General features: G+C 47.0%; 1 protein-coding gene across 1 annotated transcript in view; it reads right to left on the bottom strand.

Moving 5' to 3' along the window:
- NOC4L (nucleolar complex associated 4 homolog) overlaps nucleotides 1-22,192 on the bottom strand; it is a 48,524-nt gene extending 26,332 nt beyond the window's left edge. Inside the window, exons 1-13 of the mRNA XM_073559008.1 lie at nucleotides 21,864-22,192; nucleotides 19,165-19,285; nucleotides 13,121-13,227; nucleotides 12,464-12,571; nucleotides 10,387-10,536; nucleotides 9,738-9,837; nucleotides 8,402-8,436; nucleotides 8,274-8,324; nucleotides 8,085-8,196; nucleotides 7,933-7,993; nucleotides 7,639-7,749; nucleotides 7,369-7,529; nucleotides 132-214 (exon numbers count right to left, since the gene is read on the bottom strand). Of these exons, the coding sequence (XP_073415109.1) occupies nucleotides 132-214; nucleotides 7,369-7,529; nucleotides 7,639-7,749; nucleotides 7,933-7,993; nucleotides 8,085-8,196; nucleotides 8,274-8,324; nucleotides 8,402-8,436; nucleotides 9,738-9,837; nucleotides 10,387-10,536; nucleotides 12,464-12,571; nucleotides 13,121-13,227; nucleotides 19,165-19,285; nucleotides 21,864-22,010 (1,347 nt within the window). The 5' untranslated portion in view covers nucleotides 22,011-22,192. The remainder of the gene's footprint in view (nucleotides 1-131; nucleotides 215-7,368; nucleotides 7,530-7,638; nucleotides 7,750-7,932; nucleotides 7,994-8,084; nucleotides 8,197-8,273; nucleotides 8,325-8,401; nucleotides 8,437-9,737; nucleotides 9,838-10,386; nucleotides 10,537-12,463; nucleotides 12,572-13,120; nucleotides 13,228-19,164; nucleotides 19,286-21,863) is intronic.
- Nucleotides 22,193-23,527: the final 1,335 nt, after the last annotated feature.

Genomic DNA, 23,527 nt, shown 5'->3' with positions numbered 1-23,527 from the left:
ATATAAGATGTCATATTCTTTCTGTATTGATTCCTGAATGTTTAATAAAAAAGATCTGATTCAAAAAAAAAAGTATACATCTTATAATAATTTGAGTTTTGGCAGGATTGTTACAGAGTTAGAAGGCTTACCTCCAGCTCCCAGAGAGAAGATTCCAAAGCGCAACTTTTAGCTGGATCTTGCTCCTCCATGACAAATGGATCTGATGTCAAACCTAAAACAAGTGAAACATAAGATCATTTCTATGCAAGAATCCTCCATATAGCTTACCCATATGACTAAGTGTTAAAAAACACACAATATTCATCATATTAACCCATGATTTTAGTCTAGGGTTGCAAAAATCAAACATTCACTATATGACGTAACAGAGGCCTTGTGCAACCACGATTCCAACATTCAAGTACCGGCAAAGAATGTTCACATAACACTGGTCTGACCACCATGGAGTCACAAAGTGGACAATGGTCCATGGGCCTGCAAAGCTTTTTCTCAACTCCCAAACGGAATAGTCGCCTCTTTTTTTCCCACTTATAAACCATGTCCTTCATCTTTAAGATCATAAGAAAGAGGATCCTGCAACCCCTTATATCCTCAGAAGTGCCCCTGCATACATCAGAAAGTGTGTTCTACTTGTCCCGCATTACACTGCGCGGTCAGGTCCAAAGGGTGTTTCCAAATTGTGATCAGCGCCGCCTCGGTCACTTCAAACGCCACCTCCTCTAACATCCACGTAGTGCTTAAAGGCTTGCGCCTGCGCAAAGAAGTCAGAGCTTTGCAGACGCGCCTCACTGTGCCCTATTGAACAGCGAGTGATTCCACTGTGCAGGTGTGAGACTTCTGGATCACAGAGAAACATCATCCACTTACACGCAGTTAGAAGAGGTGGCGTTGGAAGGGATTGAGGTGCCGATTACAATTTGGAATTACCCCAGACAATTTACATGCAGTGCAGGACAAGTATAAAATACTAAGGTACACAAGGGCACTTCTGAGGATATAAAAGGAGTGCAGGGTCATCATTCTTCTGATCTTAAGAAGTGAGGGACAGTTTAAAGAGAAACATGGATTTTTGTGAGTACTCACCGTAAAATCCTTTTCTCCGAGACGCTCATTGGGGGACACAGAGACTGTGGGTGTGTGCTTCTGCCGTCTGGAGGCTGACACTAAGTATACAAAAAAAGTGTTCGCTCCTCCTCCGCCGCATACACCCTCGCCCCCAGACCAGGCGTAACTCAGTTTAGTGCATAAGCAGTAGGAGAACGCGCCTTAAACTCAGGCAAGAAATTATACGTCTGAAAAAGGGACCACCCTGATCCTTACATAAGGATTTGTATAATTCAAAATAAACAGATGCCAACTGGCTAATAGGGTGGGTGCTGTGTCCCCCAATGAGCGTCTCGGAGAAAAGGATTTTACGGTGAGTACTCACAAAAATCCATGTTTCTCCTTCGTCTCATTGGGGGACACAGAGACTGTGGGACGTTCTAAAGCAGTCCCTGGGCGGGATCTTAGCTCACCCAATCCATGCTATTTTGCGCCCCTGATTAGAGGTGCGCAACTGCTGCCTGGAGAATCTTTCTTCCCAGGCTTGCATCCGAGGATGCCTGGGTATGTACGTTATAATGTTTGACAAACGTATGCAAACTGGACCAGGTAGCTGCTTTGCACACCTGTTCCGCTGAAGCCTGGTGTCGCAGTGCCCATGAGGCACCCACTGCTCGAGCCGAGTGTGCCTTGATCCCTGCCGGAACCGGCGTGCCACTGATTTGATATGATTCTTGGACTGTCAGACGAACCCATCTGGCCAAAGTCGCTCTGGACGCAGCGAGTCCCTTCCGCCGCCCTTCTGGAATCACGAATAGAGAGTCTGTCTGGCGGAATGGCGCTGTCCTTGTCACATACCTCCTAAGGGCTCTTACCAGATCCAGGGTGTGCAATGCCTTTTCTACCCTATGCACCGGTGCCGGGCAAAACGAGGGTAAGACAATGTCTTTGTTGATATGGAATGCAGAGACAACCTTCGGCAAGAAGGGGGGAGCTGGCCTTAAAACTACTTTATCCTTATAAAAAGTCAGGAACGGCGGTTTACAAGATAAAGCCGCCAGTTCCGAAACCCGCCTAATAGATGTTATCGCTACCAGAAAAACGACCTTCCTGGACAGGTAAGGTAAGGAGACTTCTTGTAACGGTTCGAAGGGAGGCTCCTGAAGGGCCCTGAGCACTAAGTTCAGGTCCCATGATTCCATCGGTGCCTTATAGGGGGGTACTAAATGTGCGACCCCTTGCATAAACGTCCTAACCTGCCAGACCGAAGCGACCTTTCGTTGGAAAAGCACCGACAGGGCCGAGACTTGCGTTCTGAGCGAACTCGGAGCCAATCCCGCGTCCAGCCCTGCCTGCAGAAAAGCCAGTACGTTGGGGATCGAAAAAACCAGAGGAGCCACTCCGCGATCCCTACACCAACGGAAAAACACTTCCCAAGTCCGATGATATACCTTCGCCGAGGAAGGCTTTCGGGCACTCACCATCGTGGCCACCACATCGCGCCTGAATCCTGCCTGTGTTAACAGCCAAGATTCAATGGCCACGCCGTCAAACACAGGGCCCCCAAGTTCGGATGGCAGATCGGCCCCTGGGACAGTAAGTCCGGCCGATCTGGGAGACGCCAGGGTACGTCCACCACTAGTTGAACCAGATCTGCATACCAGGCCCGCCGAGGCCAGTCTGGGGCCAGCAGAATTGCTGGAACCTTCTCTCTCCTTATCTTTCTGATGACTCTTGGAAGCAGAGGTAGCGGGGGGAACAAGTACGGGAGCCGAAACAGGCTCCACGGAAGCACCAGAGCGTCTGCTGCGATTGCCTGCGGGTCGAGGGATCGAGCGACGAACCTTTGAATCTTGGCGTTCTCTCTGGATGCCATAAGGTCCACGTCTGGTGTCCCCCACCGTTGGCAGATCTGTTGAAAAACCTCGGGGTGCAGGGACCACTCCCCTGCCGCGACCCCCTGTCGGCTGAGAAAATCCGCCGCCCAGTTTTCGATTCCCGGAATGTGCACCGCTGAAATTACCACGTGGTTTTTCTCGGCCCAACGCAGTACCAGCCCGACCTCGCGCATGGCTGCCTGGCTGCGCGTGCCCCCCTGATGGTTCACATACGCTACCGCTGTAGCATTGTCCGACTTAACGCGCACCGGCCGGTTTGTCAGCCAACGCTGAAAATGTTGCAGGGCCAATCGTATTGCCCGTATCTCCAGAATGTTGATCGGGAGAATTACCTCCCGAAAGGACCACCGCCCCTGGGCTGTGTGACTCTGGAAAACTGCTCCCCAACCCTGCAGGCTTGCATCGGTCGTCACCACCAACCACTGTTCCGGGGGGAAAGGGTTTCCCCTGAACCAGAGACGAGTCGCGAGTCCACCACCGGAGTGATCGTCGGACCGGTGGAGACAAACTGCACCGATGATTGAGGGAAAGCAGCCTTCGGTCCCATGCTGACAAGAGCGCATGTTGAAGCGGACGGAGATGGAACTGGGCAAACGGGATTGCCTCCATCGCCGCCACCATTCTGCCCAACACACTCATGCCGTACCGGATGGATCTGGAGCCCGGCTGAAGAAGGTTCCGTACCCCCTGTTTGATCCTTTGTGCCTTGTCCTGAGGGAGGATCACCAGCCCCTGGGAGGTGTCGAAAACCATGCCTAGAAATACGATTCTCTGGGCCGGAACCAAGGACGACTTGTTCCGATTGATCAGCCAACCTAGGCGGGCCAGGGTATCCAGAGTGATACCGACATTCTCCTGGCACGCCTGAAACGACGGCCCCTTTACCAAAAGGTCGTCCAGGTAGGCTAGTACCGTTATGCCCCGAGCATGCAGGATGGCCATAACCACCGCCATTATCTTTGTAAAGACTCTGGGGGCAGTGGCCAGACCGAAGGGCAGAGCAACAAATTGGAAATGTCGCCCTCCGATCGCAAAACGCAGGAACCTCTGGTGTGGAGGAAAAATCGGGATGTGTAGATATGCATCCTGCACATCGATCGAGGCCAGGAATTCCCCTGGATCCATGGCTGAAATGACCTAACGGAGCGATTCCATCCGGAATCGCCTGACCCTGATAAATTTGTTCAGGATCTTTAAATCCAGTACTGGCCTTACTGTCCCGTCCTTTTTGGGGACTGAAAACAGGTTGGAGTAAAAACCTTGCGTCTCTTCGCTTTTCGGCACTGGGACAATGACCCCGTTGCGCTGTAGCGTCATTATAGCCTGCAACAGACCTTCCGCCTGCGATTCTGTTCCGGAAAGCCGGGAACGGAAGAAACGCCGTGGCGGGAGTCCGACAAACTCTATCTTGTACCCGGACGATATCAGTTCTGCCACCCAAGCGTCGCGTGCCACTGCGACCCAAACGTGGCTGAACCTTAGTAGGCGTCCGCCCACTCTGTCGTCCGTAGGTACGAAGTGCCTCGAGTCATTTTGCTGGAGGCTTTTGTGATCTGGCCCCCCTCGCTCTGGGCAAACGGCCTCGGCCTCTACCCAGCGGATTGGCCCTGTAAGAAACTTGCCTTTCCCTAATCTGACCATCATTTGCGGAGGTGGATGCCCTGGCCGAAGTCCACCTCCAGGAGCTACGAAAGGGCCGAAAACGCCTCTGCGTCTGCCGGCCAACTCTTCTGCTGCGGTAGAAAACTACTCTTCCCCCCTGTGGCTTCTGAGATAAGCTTATCAAGCTTTTCACCGAACAACCGATTGCCTTGAAAAGGCAATGAGGTCAAGGATTTTTTAGAGATAGAATCCGCTTTCCATAATCTCAGCCATAATGCTCGCCTTACGGCGATCGCATTTGCTGCTGCCACAGCAGAACACTCGGCCGCATCCAGAGCGGCGCCGACGAGATAATCACTCGCTCCTGATATCTGATTTGTCACCTCCAAGATTTCCGCGGGCAGATCCCTGTCTTGGAGGGCCCTATGCAGAGTGTCTGCCCATGAAACCATGGCCTTAGCCACCCAGGTAGCCGCAAAGGAGGGGGCCAGAGCCAACCCTGCTGCCTCATACACTGAGCGGGCAAGCCCCTCTATGAGGCGATCAGTTGGGTCCTTAATAGAAGAACCGCTGGGTATCGACAATAGCGATCTTGATGCTAAACGTGACACCGGTGGGTCCACTACTGGCGACTCCACCCACCCTTTATGGAGTTCAGGAGGAAACGGATACTTTGCTTGCAGCGCCTTTTGCATTGCAAAGCGCTTATCCGGGTGTTCCCTATGTTTCTGGACTAGCTCCTCGAACTCCGGATGTGTGGCAAACCTTCTATGCGGACGCCTGGTTTTTTTGAAGGAGACCTTGTGACCTGAGGCCGTGGACACATCATCCTCGATCTCTAAAGTCTGGTTGACCGCCTCAATGAGGCTGTCCACCGAGTCCTGGTATCCCAGGCTTTCTGGATTCCAGGCTTCCTCCTCCTCGCCCTCGTTCTGATCGCTTCCTGAGCTTGGCGACAGGGAACGAGATGCCCTAAAAATCGCCGCCGACTCCCCAGAGGGCCCGGCCGACGGAGAACGAGCTCTCTTACCATGAGCTTGTCTGGTGCTGGAGCGGCCCCTAACGGACGAAGGGTCCTGAGACGTGGACGAGCTGTCTTCCGCTGGCAGACCACCATCCTTGACCCTGCCCGGGCCCCGAAGGGACTCAATTGCCTTCGTAAGGGACATCATAGAATGCGATAAAGACACTGCCCATTCTGGGGGGTCCTGACCCCTGGGCTCTGCAACAATGGGGGGCTCCTGGGCTCGCTCCGACTCACAGGCTTCGCAAAATTTACCCGGCTGCGCCTTAGGCAGCCTGACCCCACAGGAAACACAAACAGCGTATAGGAAAGAGTGAGCTTTCCCTTTGCCAGACATATTGCAGGGTAGGAGGAGGAGGGTAACCCCTTCCTTGACAACCAGTGCGGCACTCGAAACGGGGTTGCACTCACCCACCGGTAACATCCCACCTCTTCCACGGGGTGCTCTGGACGCAGCGAAAACCCTGAGACGTGGACGAGCTGCTTCACGTGCCGTTACTCGCCGGGGGCACTGCGGTGCACTCTGGAGAGAGGCGGCGGGGCTTCCGACCGCACTCCGGCGAGGAAATGCGAGGAGGGGGAGGGGGGCGGGAGCCTCCGGTCACTGTGCGCGCCCGCCGCGCTCCCCGGGCCGCCGGAAGTCAGTGGGCGGGGCTTCCGGCCCCCACCGGAAGCGGCGGGCGGAACTCGCGGCCCTCCCCATACAGCGGGGACCGCGGCCGCCGGCGGAGCTTCAGCCGTACTCCGGCGGGGACCTGCGAGGAGGAGGAGGGGGAGGGGGAGGGGGCGCGCGCTCCCCGGTCACTGCGCGCCCGCCGCGCCCCCGGGCTGCCGGAAGTCAGTGGGCGGGGCTTCCGGCTACCACCGGAAGGGGCGAGCAGGCCTCGCGGATCTCCCCATACCGCTGGGACCGCGGCCGCCGGCGGGACTTCTGGCCGCACTCCGCATGTGGCACTACTCGCACCGGGTTCCACCGGGGAGAGAGTCGGGCCCCGTGAGAAAAAGTAACCCCGTCGGGCGGGGGAACAGACAGCCCTGCGGCGCATTCTGGGGGGTCCCATTCCGGGGGGTGACCCTACAAAAAAAGGTGAGCCTGGCCGCCGGGAGGGCTCTCTTGGGGTGCTCTCAACCCCATCCCTGGGCGGGGAGGGGGAGGCTACTGGGGGTGGATGCTTCGATCCCCTGGCTCACCTGCGCCTCCAACTGCACCCCTGGTGTCACTACCTAGGGGTGGAAGGGGCAACCTGAAATCCCGCGTTGCAGGAGAGGAACAAACGTGGAGTCCGTTGGGGATCGCCCATCGCTCACACGTGCTCGCCCGTTGTAGTTCATGGGGAAATCGAATCCTCTTATCAGGATGCGTTGCCCCTCTTTACAAAATAAAAAAGAAAAATGGTTGTCTGGGGAAAAGTCCCAGATGTGTCCCTCGGTGCGGGAGAGAAAACACGTGGAGGACTACTCACACGTGGTCGCCCGTTGATGATTTGGGGAGATCGGACCCTCTCTATAGGATCTGTCGCCCCGTCTTATCTTCAAAGAAAGGAAAAAAAAAAAAAAAAAAACCTAGTCTGGAGCTCCAGACTGCGTGTGCCTCCATCAGACACTAAGCAAAAAACTGAGTTACGCCCGGTCTGGGGGCGAGGGTGTATGCGGCGGAGGAGGAGCTAACTCTTTTTTTGTATACTTAGTGTCAGCCTCCAGACGGCAGAAGCACACACCCACAGTCTCTGTGTCCCCCAATGAGACGAAGGAGAAAAACAAGTGGCAACAGTTCCCTTTAATTTGAACTGCTCTGACCTTCAGCTGATGGGCGATGAATGAGGGGTCGACAAGCTGGATGTCTTCGGATCAGGTTACAAACCAATGGAATAATCATCATCAGGACTTGGGGTGGTGCAGTCAGACACAGTCGTGAGAGACGTTTGACAAAAGCAGCAACAAGGTACACAGGTAAATGCCTAGAAGAATATATAAAGCAAAAGAAATTGGAAAAGCATTTAGAAAAGAGTTCCTGAGTAACTGCCCAGTAGAGTTAACCCCTTAAATAAAAGGTGGCGTAAATCTTACGTGGATGACAAGAACAAGTCGGCCAAATTAAAGAAGCGGGCTCGATATTTCACATGAAAAACTGATGGATCCAGCAGGGAGTACAGTTTTTTATAGAAGTCAGGGTATTCTCTGAAAGATCAAACAAAATATAGCACATCAATGATAGACTTCTGCCTATGTGAAGAATGTGGGTAATGACTGAATGTTCTGCACTAATCTCAACGATACTTGTGAAAGTCTACAACTGCAAAGACAAGGAACGGTGTAATACAAACACTGCAAAGACTTAGAATATTAAAGCCATTTACTTACAAATTGTGCTCGTGAATCAGGAAAAAAAGCCCATTTAGTGCAAGAAGGCTTATGGCTCCACCTGAGCAAGTGTTTAAAAGATAGAAAGGGATTTGTTAGCAATTACGGCAATTGTAAATTCTAAGAAAACTAGAGATTGCATTTCTGCTTACCAACATCATATGCCACTGTAAGAAAGTCTATCATCAAAGCAGGTTTACACATGTGAGGCAAAATGGACTCATGGAGGATCAAGAGCACCTTCTTGTATAGACTCGCTGATAGCTGGAAGAGAATGGTAGACATGAGGATGAAATGTGACAGTTAATCGTAATGAATAAAGCATTACTCCCAGAACATACTTTGTGCTTGAGGAAGCTCATCCAGACTCTCTCAAAGGTCTTCTTATGTTCCTAGAAGACAAACCATGAGCTATCACTGGCAGGTCAACAATCTAAGAGGACAGATACACAAAAACTTCAGGATTTACCTTCAGTTTTGCTGGCTTCCAATCATCCACTTTTTCTATTTAAAAAAAAAAAAAAAAAAAAAAAAAAAAAAGTTATGCAGACAAATCATAAGAAACACTTCCATTCACAGCTAGTAAAAACATAGGTATAAAATACCGGTACACAAAATCCGCAGCTCAATCAGCAGGGAAGACATGTTTATAGAACAGCACAGCTTCAAATTACAGATTTTTTTAGGGGGGGAAAAAAAAAAAATATATATATATATATATATATATATATATATATATATATATATATATATATATATATATATATATATATATATATATATATATATATATATATATATATCCTCAGCCATGATTGTTTCCCCCACTAAACAGTCTCTACAGCTGCATGTCTTGCGGCTGTTAGGCAATCCCTGCACATGTTGCAGCCGTTACAGCCGCGAGACATGTAGTTGCAGGACCTTGAACATATTATTCGAGCACGCCGAATACACTCGGTTAGCACTCGAACATGCTCTGATAACACCTTATCTGCGCACATTTGCTCATCACTAATCCTAATGTCTTTCCAATGTTCCCAATAGGGCTCCATGCACTTAGCAAATGTCAAAAGTGTGTTTTTGGCATCTATTAGGCCAATATGTGTCCGTGTACCGGATTATAATAAATTATATATCTATGTCATGTTTAAAGGTACTGTCACACTAAGCGCTATCGCTAGCAATATTGCTATAACTTGTGACATTATAGCGATATTGCTAGCGACATTGCTGTGTCTGATACTTACCTCCGACCCGCTCCCCCGCCGGTTATCGCTGATCGAGCGAGAACGTCCTGGACTGTTTCTCGTCGTCAGCTTCCTGTGGAGAGACGAGCGTGGAGCCGGGCGGGAGGACGTCAGGATCGCCTAGTGTAGTGACCACTTAGCGATGTACCAGCGATCCTGACCGCGTCATATCGCTGGTACATCGCTAAGTGTGACAGTACCTTAAGTTGGAGCCTTTCATATAAAACAAAACTAGGTGAGCAGAGCTTGATACGTAGTGTGTGTTGTAAAGTTGACATTACCTTGGTACTCGTGGGAAAACATGAAGATCTTCATCATAGTAATAGCAGGATTTTGCTATTGCATACAACAGAAAAGTGATGGTGTCGCCCACAGCAATCAATGAGATGCCAGATAAAGAGGAAAATGGTGACTTAATTGGTCACTATGGTGAAACCCTGCACGCTTCCCCTCATACTAGTTTTCATAAATCACTGTAACATACATCGATCACTACCAAAGGTCTTCTACAATGACAGAACTTTCATTGTTTAAACTCTACATACAAGGTATTCTTACCTTTTTGAGCTATGAAGAAGTTTGATAATTCACTCTCTGCTGGCATGTTAATAGATGACAGAAGACCAAAAACATTGTTCAGAAAAAAGGATGGTAAAGGCTGAAAAGTAAAAGACAACATATTTATTGTTAAATATTCACTAACTTAAAGGGGTTGCTTCACCGCAGAATTTCCCTGTAATTACCCTCCCGACTTTAAAGTAAGCCATCATGAGAAAATTCCATTAACCAACGTTACAAAAAGAGAAGCATTAGCCACAATCCAAAACATTGCACATTTCTAAAATTTCACCGTCAAACAAGTTCATTAAATTTGTAAACAAACTGCTTTTCTTAATCTTAAGATCAGATGTTACAGTCAGTATATCCGCCTCAGCAGTGATTGAAGATCAGAGTTTCCCAGCATTCCCTGCTCGTTCAGTGCCTGTATGAAACTTGCCCACTACCAAACTGACTACTATTAAGGCTGTTTCCTTATGGTTTTTACATTGATTTCATGATATTCCAGTTAAAACAGAGTGCTTCTGCAGCACATGTGGAATATCAGTGTTAAAAAAAAAAAAAAAAAAAAAAAAAAATGCAACTAAGTCAAACTTTTGAATACAGCAAGAATAAAACTGCTACCAAGGCAAATCTCCAGACAACTTACCTCTTTGGTGTTCGGGTGTACTTGTGAAACTCTTTCATTGATAACAGACATGGTGTAGTATCGGACATCATCATATTCCAGATATTCTTGGAAACGAGATATTAAAGGGGAAGAATCCTTCTCCTCTTGGAGGAATCTATCTACAGTGAGCTACAGTAGAAAAAAACAAAACATAGATCCACATATAGTATCAGAACGACATGGAATACAGGGGGTGAAATAAGTATTGAACACGTCAGCAATTTATGGAAGGAACTAAAGCTCAGAGTTCAAAGAACGAGCCCACAGAACCTTCAGGATTTGAAGAATGTGTGGAAGAATGGGCCAAAATTACACCTGAGCAAAGCAAGTGACTAGTTTCTCCATACAGGAGGTGTCTTAAAGCTGTCATCACCAACAAAAGCTTCTATACAAAGAATTAAATTTCAGTAAGCATTTCAATACTTTTTCCCTGTGCCATTTCTCAGTACTACACGTAACTTCATTTATGGACATCTGTGGTTTGATTTATTTGCCTGTATGAATTGGATGGGTTGTTACAGACATCTGGGGAGAATTTCATGTCAATAGCACATTTAGAAATATATTTACTTAGGAAATTGGTGACATGTTCAATATTTATTTCACCTGCTATATCTTTACCAGGGCTATGGAGTGGTAAGCCAAACCCTCCAACTCCTCAATTTCCCTGACTCCCGACAACACAGCATTGGCTCACTACTGAGCATGTACATAAAGTGCAGCACAGATTCTTCTCCACTAAAATACTAGATCCTTAGATCAGGAACAGAACAGACTTTTATAGGACTTTTAATAACTTTCCTAAATTCTTATGAAAACATTTACAGCACATCCTGCAATGTACTACTGAACCCAAATTATTATACATTTTATGATATGTTCCCACGCTCAGTAAACACTGCGGGTTGGATGCTGCGTATATCCGCAGCGTCCACCCTGCTGCGGCCAGATGTTACAGCATAGTGGATGGGATTTCATGAAATCCCATGTCTACTATGCGTGCAGGGACGCATCTGGCATCCCTGCATACATGACAATGTGGTGCGTCTTTCCAGACCGCAGTCTATTTATCTTGCGGAGATGCACCGTCTCCGCAAGATAAGGGTGAGTACACACGGTGCGGATTTTTCCGCGCGGATTTGCAGGTAAAATTACCTGCGGATTTGCCTGCGGTTTTCCCCTGCGTTTTGACCCCTGTTAAATGGAGCAGGTGTCAAACCGCTGCGGAATCCGCACAAGGAATTGACATGCTGCGGCTTTAAAACCGCAGCAAATCCGGGCGGAGAAATCCGCAGATTGTGCACTGCGGTTTTTAAATTCCATTGATTTACATTGTACTGTACATGGCTTGCGGATCTGCAGCGGGTCCGCAGAGGCAAATCCGCTGCGGATCCGCAGCAAAATCCGCACCGTGTGCACATACACTAATGTCACCCATACAATGTATAGGAGTGGTGATTCCGCAAGGTTCATTGAACACATGCGGAATCACCTTTGTTAAAAAGCTGGCAGCGCTTTGAACGGAGCGGACACATGCTACGTTCAAAGCGCTGCCTAATACTGACCCTGGGAACATACCCTTAAGGGGGCTTTACACATAGCGATATAGCTAGCAATATCGCTAAAGCGTCACCGATTTTGTGACACAGCAGCGATATTGCTAGCGATATGGCTGCATGTGATACTTACCTCCGACCGGCTCCCCCGCTGGTTATCGCTGATTACGCGAGATCGTCCAGGTCCATTTCTCGTCGGCGGCTTCCTGCTGGCGCCGACGAGCAACGCGTGGACGCGGGAAGGAAGACTTCTTCATCGCCGCGTCTGAAAGGTAAGTAACGACCGCTGCTGCGTCGCTATATCGCTGGTGAGTCTGCCTGTTTGGCAGCTCATTAGCGACCATTTAGCGATGCACCAGCGATCCTGACCGGGTCATATCGTGGACGGGATAGCTGGTGCATTGCTAAATGTAAAGGGGACTTTAGGAGTCAGAGTCGGTCCATTTTATACAGACTCCACCAAAATGATCCCGAAGCCCTGATCTTTACAACTGGCTTACCTTCAACAAGCGACGTGGAAACCGATAACTATCCCTCCAACTGGTGCTTTCCAAAGGGAACTTTCCTTCAAGCTGAATAACCTTCATAAGCGTGCACATTGCCAATTCCTGTAGTAGGACATAAAGAGCAGTAGGAGCTTACTCTATTACATTAACAGACATGCCTATTAACATACTTTATGATATCACTAAAGTATACAACAGAATAGAACAGTGGCCTATAACAACTTATTCTGCAAGTCTCAAACTAAGTCTTTGTGGAGAAAAAGTAAACTCAAACCCATCTGGGATTGTGATGGGGTTATAAAAATGAATGAAACAAAAACACATTTCAATTTTAGGCCCCCACTATTTTTATCACAGGACATGGCATGCATTGGCCTCAGTTACACTGATCACCCTTGACAAGTGGCTTCCGTTTTTAATGGAAATCAGAATGCCCCTATGCCTCTGCCCTTTGTTGAGTTACAAGGTTGCTGTGGTTACATCACAACTAAAATTGTAGCACATGACCACTGCAGTCCATCACTAGTATTTGTGGATGTAGAGACAAGGGTTAGCCAACAGAAGAACAAAAATGAAGATGGAAAACCCCTTTAGAAACCTTACTACTGCTAGACCTTCCTTAAACAACAAGATCTACACAGGCATACTGACCTGAACCTGGAAAGAAGCAGCATGAAGAAGCTCCACTAGACAGGACACACAGCTGTTATAGCGGTGCCGTATCCACATCTTGTACTTCTCTTCTGCACTCAGCGACTCTGTCCATACAAAGATTTCCAGAATTAACTTACACAAATATATTATAAACCAAAAATATTTTGATAATAAAATAAAATCAAAACATTTAAGCATTCAAACTCAGTCTGGAAAGAAATAGACGCTTTGACGAGAAATGTTAAAGGAGTTGTCCGGTCCAGACCGATAAGTCTGCAGTCACTGTGTGACTGCAGACTTATGAATTCCCCCAGCGCATGCTGCCGTTCTATACACTCAAGAGCGTGACTGAACCGGCAACACCCCGCCCCTATGACTGAATACCAAATGCTGGCAGGGAGATTAAAGATCATTTTCTCACCGCTGCATTTGGCTACGTGCAGGCACCGGGCAGAATCATAACACTGTGAACCTGCAGTTTAACAGCGTTATGCATGGTTCTCTTTAATAGGGAACCTGTCATCAGGTTTGGCCGATATAAGATTCAGCCACTGCCTTTCAGGGCTTATCTACAGCATTCTATAATGCTTTAGATAAGCCCCCGATCGTACCTGCAAGATAAGAAAAATAACTTATTACATCCACCCGGGGGGGGGGGGCGGTCCAGTCTGATGGGTGTGGCAGGTCTGGGGCATCCCATCTTCTTGCAATGCCACCCTCCTATTTGCTTCACAGGCTCCCCGGAATTGCGCTCCTGCGCAGGCACAATTGTCTGCCCTGTTGAGGGCAGAGTAAAGTGCTGCAGGGCCTCTCTGACTTTTCCTGGCGCCTGCACACTGCAGTACTTTGCTCTGCCCTCAGAGTAGATAAGTAGGCCTGCGCAGGAGCGCGATGATGGGGAGACATGAAGCAAGCAGGAGGGTGGCGATCATAACAAGATGAGAGGTGCCAGACCCGGACCTGCAACACCCATCGGACTGGACTGCCCCCCGGGTGAGAATAATAAAAGGTACTTTTCTTATCTTTCAAGTTGGATCGGGGGCTTACCTACAGCATTATAGAATGCTGTAGATAAGCCATGAAAGGCGGTGGCCGCATCTTATATCGGCCAAGCCTGGTGACAGGTTCACTTTAAGAAAGAAAAATGTTTTAAGAAAGAAAAATGTTGTGAAGAAGAAACGGAGAGTGGTGGTCATGGGGGATTCCCTGTTGAGAGGAACAGAGGCCGCTATCTGCAGACCGGATATAACTTCAAGAGAAATGTGCTGTCTTCCAGGTGCAAAAAATAAAGATGTGTCTGACAGGATATCAGGACTCTTCAGATCTACAGATGACTACCCATTCCTGCTACTACATGTGGGGACAAATGACACCGCAAGAAACGACCTGGAAACCATCTGCAGAGACTTTGAAGACTTAGGCAAGAAAGTGAAAGAACTGGGAGCGCAGGTGGTCTTCTCTTCCATCCTCCCAGTGGATGGCCATGGAACAAGGAGGTGGAATAAGATTCTGCAGGTGAACAACTGGCTACGTCGATGGTGCCGTCAGCAACGATTTGGATTTCTGGATCACGGAGTGAGGTACCTTTACGATGGACTACTTGCTAGAGATGGGATGCACCTTACGAAGACTGGAAAACATGTATTTGGAAGTCGTCTTGCTACACTTGTAAGGAGAGCTTTAAACTAGAACAACATGGGAAGGGAAGCAAAAGACTAGAAAAAGCCATACACCTGACAAATGCTATTGAGAACTCTGCTATTAGAAGTGGAAAGGAAGAACATGAAGAACAAAGACAAAAGAATCTAATTAATAAAAATATTGGAGAAAGAGAAACCAATCACAAACTAAAATGTTTTTATACTAATGCACAAAGCATGGGCAACAAACAAGGAGAACTGGAACTACTAACGCAGGAAAAGAAATATGATGTCATTGGAATCACTGAAACTTGGTGGGACAATACACATGATTGGAATACAAGACTAGAAGGATACAACTTATTTGCAAGAAACAGACTTGATAAACGAGGAGGAGGTGTCGCATTGTATGTTAGAAACGCGTATATCTGCACAGAGATTGAAGCTTCAGAGACTGGGAGTTCTGTGGAAACTGTTTGGGTAAGAATACAAGGACAGAACAATGGAAAGGACACCATTGTAGGCATTTACTACAGGCCACCTGTGCAAGCTGAAGATATGGATGAACTCTTTATGCATCAAATGGCCAAGTTCTCCCAAAAATATGACATAGTTGTCATGGGAGATTTCAACTATCCAGACATTTGTTGGGAATCTCTCTCAGGCAAAACTAACAGGTCAAGGAAATTCTTATCCTCTCTTGCTGACAACTTTATCTTCCAAAAGGTAGGGGAGAAAACAAGGGGAACTGCTACCTTGGATCTAATCCTTATAAACAGGAAGGAAATGGTTGAGGAGGTAAAAGTGGCTGGGACCCTAGGAGGTAGCGACCATTCTATTTTAGAATTTTGGATAACTAGAGGAGGAAGACCTGTGAAGACTCAGACGTCAAGGTTAGATTTCAGAAAGGCAGATTTTAAGGAATTCAGAAAGAGAATTGGAGGGATCCAATGGCTGGATATCCTTAAAGACAAAAATGTCCAGGAAGGATGGGAAATCTTGAAAAATGAAATTCTCAAAGCACAATTGTTAACAATTCCGAAAAGAGGGAAGAATAGGAAGCATTTAAGGAAGCCAGGATGGATGAACACAGAACTTAAGCACATGCTAAACAGGAAGAAAAAAATGTTTATAAAATGGAAAGAGGGAGGCATATCTAAAGAAGAATATAATGCTGTCTGCAGAACCTGCAGGGCACAAATCAGATTAGCTAAAGCTGACAATGAATTGAGGCTTGCAAGAGATGTCAAAAGCAATAATAAAGGATTTTGGGGATATGTCAAAAGTAAAAGAAAAGTCAAAGATGCTATAGGATTTTTACAGGATGAAAATGATGAAATGGTAAGACAGGATGTTGAGAAGGCCGAACTTTTAAATTCCTATTTTGCATCTGTTTTCTCTCAGAAAGGAAATGTGACATCAACTGTTCTTCACTGTCCTATTAAGGGAATAGAAGAATCCAGGATATCTATAAACCGAAAGATAGTGAGGAAACACTTAGCTAACCTAAATTAATTCAAGTCTCCAGGTCCAGATGAATTACACCCCAGAGTACTGAAGGAGATAGCAGAAGAAATTTTTGAAGCCCTCTCCATAATATTTGAAAATTCTTGGAGAACAGGAGAAGTCCCAGAAGACTGGAGAAGAGCAAATGTTGTTCCTATCTTCAAAAAGGGGAAGAAGCTGGACCCAGGCAACTATAGGCCGGTGAGTCTGACTTCTATACCAGGAAAGATCTTTGAACAAATTATTAAACAACATGTATGTCAGTAACTGGATAAGAATGAAGTGATTAAACAGAGTCAGCATGGGTTTGTAACTAATAAATCATGTCAGACTAACTTAATTTCCTTCTATGACGGAATCACTGATTGGGTGGATCAAGGAAATGCTGTAGATATAGTATATCTTGACTTCAGCAAAGCATTTGACAAAGTATCTCATACAATCCTTATTGAAAAAATGACTAAGTATGGAATGGACAAGGCAACTGTTAGGTGGATTCATAACTGGCTTAGTGCTCGGACCCAAAGAGTGGTCGTAAATGGCTGCACATCCAGTTGGAAGAATGTCTCAAGTGGGGTACCACAGGGCTCTGTACAGGGCCCTTTATTGTTCAACATCTTTATCAACGATTTAGATGAAGGAATTGAGGGTAAACTGATTAAATTTGCTGATGACACAAAGCTAGGAGGGATAGCTAATACTAGAGAAGAGAGAGAGAGGATTCAAAAAGATATAAATAAACTGGAGAAGTGGGCAGCAACTAACAGAATGGTTTTTAACAGGGAAAAATGCAAAGTACTACATCTGGGCAATAAAAATGAAAAAAGCATATACAGAATGGTAGGAATAGGCCTAAGCAACAGCACATGTGAAAAAGACTTGGGTATACTAATAGATCACAAACTGAATATGAGTCAACAGTGTGATGCAGCAGCAAAAAAAGCAAATGCAATTCTAGGATGTATTAACAGAAGCATACAGTCTAGATCACGTGAAGTCATTATTTCCCTCTACTCCTCTTTGGTCAGACCTCATCTGGAATATTGTCCCAGTTTTGGGCACCACATTTTAAAAAAGACATCAACAAACTGGAGCAAGTTCAGAAAAGAGCAACCAGAATGGTGACCAGTCTGCAAACCCTGTCTTATGAGGAAAGGTTGCAGGATTTGGGATTGTTTAGTTTGCAAAAGAGAAGACTGAGAGGAGACTTAATAGCTGTCTACAAATATCTCAAGGGCTGTCACATTGTAGAAGGATCATCTTTATTCTCATTTGCACAAGGAAAGACTAGAAGCAATGGGATGAAACTGAATGGGAGGAGACACAGATTAGATATTAGAAAAAACTTTTTGACAGTTAGAGTGATCAATGAGTGGAACAAGCTGCCACGAGAAGTGGTGAGTTCTCCTTCAATGGATGTCTTCAAACAGAGGCTGGACAGACATCTGACTGGGATGATTTAGCGAATCCTGCTTTGAGCAGGGGGTTGGACCAGATGGCCCAGGAGGTCCCTTCCAACTCTACGATTCTATGATTAGGATCAGCCTACCACAGAAAAAAGGCTGCCATATTTACCAACAGCTAGATAATACTAAAGCACTAAAGGATGCAGCAGACCCCTATAATAAAGGCAGAGGCAGACCAGGTACGAAATACTGATATCACAACCACTCAAACATAGTGTTGGTTGCATAGTATTTTAAATGCACACAGATAAGACTTGTTTAGGGTGCCAGTCACACAAATAAAGGTAGCACAGTGTCTGGCTTGTGCACCCCAATGAAAGCCACCTCAATTCCCCAAGCAAATAATAAAGGGCCCTGGCTGCAGCCTGAAAAAAATAGTGTGCAACCTGACATTCAGTTGTGCGTTGGATCACTTTTACTAGTGATTTAACAAAAATAAAAAAAAAAAAAAAGTGGTAGATCAGCTCACGAAACAGCTGGGAGTAGGAAAAAAGGAGTTATCAGAAGCCGGACCCCGTCAGAGCAGCCGCACATGTACAAAAATTGAGAGACACAATCCAGAGAAATAGAGGCTTTCTTTGAAAAGTAAAACTTGGCATTTATTCAAGTACAAAAAACTGCAAAAATACAGGAAACGTAGTATAAAATACTGTTGATACGACCTACTAGTTTTCGATAATCTGTGTTATGGTCAGACAACATTGTCGAAACTAGTAAGTAGTATTTTATACTATTTTGCCTGGAATTTTTTTTTTTTTTTTATACTTGAATAAATGCAAAGTTTTCCTTTAAAAGAAAGCCTCGATGCCCGCCCCCTTAATCGTCTCTCCCTTCATTTAACCACAATAACCTGTCAGATCTAGACATTGGTTACAAAGAATAGTTTAAAACAGAGCTGTTCTCACAAACCGGCAAATAATAGTCAGCATTGGTGCAATCAGGTGATGCCTTCTGCTGAAACATTTGAGAAAGATTCTCCTGCTATACCTTCATTAGATCCAGTCCATTTTATCTGTCTATATACAGTATTAAGGGCCTGTCACGCTAAGCGATATCGCTAGCAGTATCGCTATAACGTCGCTGGTTTTTGTGACGTTATAGCGATATCGCTGGTTATCGCTGATCACGCGAGAACGTTCTGGGCCGTTTCTCGTCAGCTTCCTGCTGTGGAGACGAGCGACGCGTGGACACGGGCGGGAGGACGTCAGGATCGCCTCGTCTGACAAGTAAGTAGCGACCCCCGACCCCTGCGATGTCGCTGGTGAGATCTGCTTGTGTGGCAGCTCACTAGCGACCACTTAGCGATGCACCAGCGACCTGAACGCGTCATATCGCTGGTGCATCGCTAAGTGTGACAGTACCTTTACTTACATCAAAGAAACAGCTTGGAGTCGTTTCACTCTCCTGCAGCACTGAAGGTTATGCTCACCTGACAAGCTCTCGTCTTCAGCTGGAAGGTCGCCAATGTGGAGTTCTCCCTTCTCAAGTAAAGATTCAAAGAGTTTTGAGCAGGTCCGAATTGCAGCGAGGACGTCATCTTCATTCTCTGACTGAAGGAGACAAACAATACACACTTTTCATGACAGGTTCATGTGTAGGATACTGAAGGGGAGGAGAGAGAAAATGCAGTTGTATTTAGCTCCTAGCTCTTCTTTTGGATAACAAGGCTAGCGCAATACCACCATAGTGGAGTGGTGCACACACTATGCAGCAGGAGCCGGATAGTCATAACAGCCGGGAATGCTAGGCAATAAAGGAGATTTGCAGGTCTTCGGTCACGATTACTGAGCTGGCCGATGGACTGGAGTGCTGCAAATCAATTTTCCCATCTCTAATACTAGCGATTGGTCTGTGCCCACAAAATTATGGTCTGAACAGGCTATTAACCACTGCTGACAGCAAATCAGAGTTCAATCAATGCAATGGTCGGCTTGTGAAAACAGGCTAATAGTATTACTTCCCTGGGTAAAAGTGCCTCATCACATTGTAAAAGGAGCATTTATACTGTAGCTATAAATACGAGATTTTGGAGAAAGAAGAAAAAAAAAAACATTTGGTGTTCAATGTTATGATGCTCAATGATGGAGAAACATAGATCTGCGTGGATGCCGATACAGATGACAGCAACGATGGAAGAAGGAACCCGCCTGCTCTCTCCCCCGCATCTAATGTCTCAGCAGAACGCGTGCGATGACGTCACTATTTTGCACTTCTTGTGCCAAGCAGTGAAAAGCTTCAAAGTGCTCACTGCCGAAACCAGAGCAGCAGGGCAATGAGAAGTGGGTATTATTTTTTAGGTGGGGGTATCATACTGTGTTTGGGGGGCACTTTTCTTGGCATCATACTTTAATAGGCGTAAAATTACTTTGTAAGGGCTGCAAAGTTGTGAGAATTGCTCTTTGACTCCATCGAATATTAAAGGGGGAACCTGTCAGCAGGATTTTGCTGAGTAAACTACAGTCACTGTCAGGTTGGCGCTGTTATACTGATTAAAATGATACCTGGGGTGAAGAAATCCGTCTTGTGGTTCTTGTGTAATCAGTGTTAGAAGTTTTCAGTTAATGACATGCCCGTGCTCCAGGGCGGGGCTGTAGGCAGTGTTATCTTCCTGCTCGAAGACAGACAAAGACCTGCCCCAAAGCACAAACAGTCTGTCTATCATGAGGAACATGTTCGTGCTTCGGGGCGGCCTGTAGACAGGTCTTTCCGTGGTTTCTCTGGCAGAAGATAGAGCAGGAACATAAGAGGCTGCCTACAGTTATGCCCTGGAGCAGAGGAATATCATTAACTGAAAACTTTAAACACTAATTACACAAGACAGATTTCTTCCACCCAGGTATCATTTTAATCAGTATAACATCAGAAACCTGACAGTGTCTGTGGTTTACTTAGAAAAATCCTGCTGACAGGGGTTCGCTTTAAGTTTTTTTTTTTTTGTTTTGTTATCGAATTAGATGCTCCGTTCATGTGATCTGACTCTTGGCCAAGTTCATACTAGGTATTTCTTTAATGCTAGTTTTCTGCTGCATTTTACAGCACCAGCAAAGTTTATTAGAGTTCAGAAATCTCATGCACACGCACCTTGTTATTTTTGTCATCAGGATTTGTGCCTTGCATGGTTTTTTGGACAGAGAGCATGCCACCTCTTTCAGCATTTTTCACCCATTGACTTGAAAGGGTGGTGAAAAAAAGCGTACCAAAACACACAGGTATCGCTAGGTTTTTTGTGCCAAAACCTGATTCTATGGAACAGGACTTTTTTTTCTCAACACTAAACTTTATCAGCATGCACAAGAGACAAATCTAGCATGACAACACCGCCGCAAGAAAAACATGCTTTTTTCCCTGCAGCTTCTTTCCTGCCAAGAGATCAGGCTTTGGTGCAGAAAAAAAAACCGCTGAAAAAACGCCTAGTGTGAACTTACCCTTATGCTCCACTACTTAAAATGTCCTGTACTTTGTTCATGAGACAACCTCTAATTTTGTTTAATTATGAAAAGGTTCATCATTATATTTGAGGATAAAATGAAATAATTCCTCAATTGTAGACTTACTTTTTAATAAATACTAAGGTTGGCCCACGACTTTGTCTATGCTTTTAATTTTGGCCCTTTGTGTTTGAAATCCTTAATCTAGGTGTAACTCAGTTTTTTTTTTAGCAATTTTACACATTTTGCTATGAACACTGCATATTTTTCGTTTTTTGCAAGGTTTCCCTCTCCCATTAGTATAACAAGTCCACAGAAGCAGATCTTCCATGCAGGAGAGTGATGGTGCGTGTAGGGAAAACCTAGTGTTCCCACAGATCAGGACATGATCCCCTAATAGAGGGGCTTCTCCCCCCAGATAGGACCCTTCAGACCACAGTCATCCCATGGAGACCACTCGGGTTATCAGATTCACCCAGAGCCCCTCAGGGGGCACAATGCATCACTGATCCAGAGATTAGTGGGGTCCCTGCAGTCACATCCCACCATTGCCTGGAGCCCCCTTCTCGGGGACCCCAGGAAGCCATTCTTAGCCGGAAGCCAAGCACAGCTCAGGTAATGAAGGCTGTGGACAAGTCTCTGGTAATGGCGGCGCAGTGGAAACAGGACTCGCACATCACTGCCTCACATTCTCCCTTACCTCAAGATGTTCGAGGATATCGAACACATAATTGGCATTCGCCCGGCTCTGTAGCACCTCCCTGAGCTTCGTGTCCAGCTCTTGCCTCACGGAGTCGCCGTCCTTACCCCGGAGCCGGTTTGCACGCTTTACCTTGCGCGCCGCCATGTTTGATCACGTGTAGGATTAGTGTAGCCTTCCTCTATGATGCGCATGCGCGGCTAGCGTTCAGTATGGCGGAGGAACAGCAATGTGTCTGGTGTTAACCGCCGCCTGTAGTGTGCTCTCCATCTACGAGAGCGCGGAGATGCCAGGACAGCACCCACATATACATATGTCCAGTACCGTGACAGGGGCCGCTCTGCCTGGCAGAGTCCTCCCAGACAATGAGTCAAAGAGCAGCAGCTGCCGCCACCTACTGGAGGGGGAGAGGCCCAGCAGCCAGCACCGGTGCCCGCAGTACAGTCAGCGCACACCGGGGAGTATACCCTGTATACAGTCACCGCATGCCAGGGATACACTGTATACAGTCACCGCACACCGGGGAGTATGCACTGTATACAGTCACCGCACACCGGGGAGTATGCACTGGATGCAGTCACCGCACGCCAGGGAGTATACACTGTATACAGTCACCGCACACCGGGGAGTACGCTGTATACAGTCACCGCACACCAGGGAGTATACCCTGTATACAGTCCCTGCACACCGGAAAGTATGCACTGGATATAGTCACCGCACACCGGGGAGTATACACTGTATACAGTCGCTGCACACCGGGGAGTATACACTGTATACAGTCACCGCACACCGGGGAGTATACCCTGTATACAGTCACCACACACCGGGGAGTATGCACTGGATACAATCACCGCACACCGGGGAGTATACACTGTATACAGTCGCTGCACACCGGGGAGTATACACTGTATACAGTCACCGCACACCGGGGAGTATGCACTGGATACAGTCACCGCATATCGGGGAGTATACACTGTATACAGTCACCGCACACCTGGGACTACACACTGTATACAGTCACCGGGGACTACACACTGTATACAGTCACTGCACAACGGGGAGAATACACTGTATACAGTCACCGCACACCGGGGAGTATACCCTGTATACAGTCACCGCACACCGGGGAGTATACCCTGTATACAATCACCGCACACCGAGGAGTATACACCGTATACAGTAACCGCACACCGGGGAGTATGCACTGGATACAGTCACCGCACGCCAGGGAGTATACACTGTATACAGTCACCGCACACCGGGGAGTATGCACTGGATACAGTCACTGCACACCGGGGAATATGCACTGGATACAGTCACCGCACACCATGGAGTATACACTGTATACAGTCACCGCACATCGGGGAGTATGCACTGGATACACTCTCCGCACACCAGCGAGTATGCACTGTATACAGTCACCACACATCGGGGAGTATGCACTGGATACTGTCACCGCACACCAGGAAGTATACACTGTATACAGTCACCGCACACCGGGGAGTATACACTGTATACAGTCACCGCACACTGGGGAGTATGCACTGGATGCAGTCACCGCACACCAGGGAGTATACACTGTATACAGTCACTGCACACCGGGGAGTATGCACTGGATAGTCACTGCACACCGGGGAGTATACACTGTGTACAGTCACCGCACA

The sequence above is a fragment of the Dendrobates tinctorius genome, unplaced genomic scaffold, assembly GCF_039654945.1.
Source record: "Dendrobates tinctorius isolate UK_male_01 unplaced genomic scaffold, ASM3965494v1 ptg000265l, whole genome shotgun sequence".
In the NCBI taxonomy this organism is placed as follows: Eukaryota; Metazoa; Chordata; class Amphibia; order Anura; family Dendrobatidae; genus Dendrobates; species Dendrobates tinctorius.
This window is presented reverse-complemented; position numbering and strand designations above follow the sequence as displayed.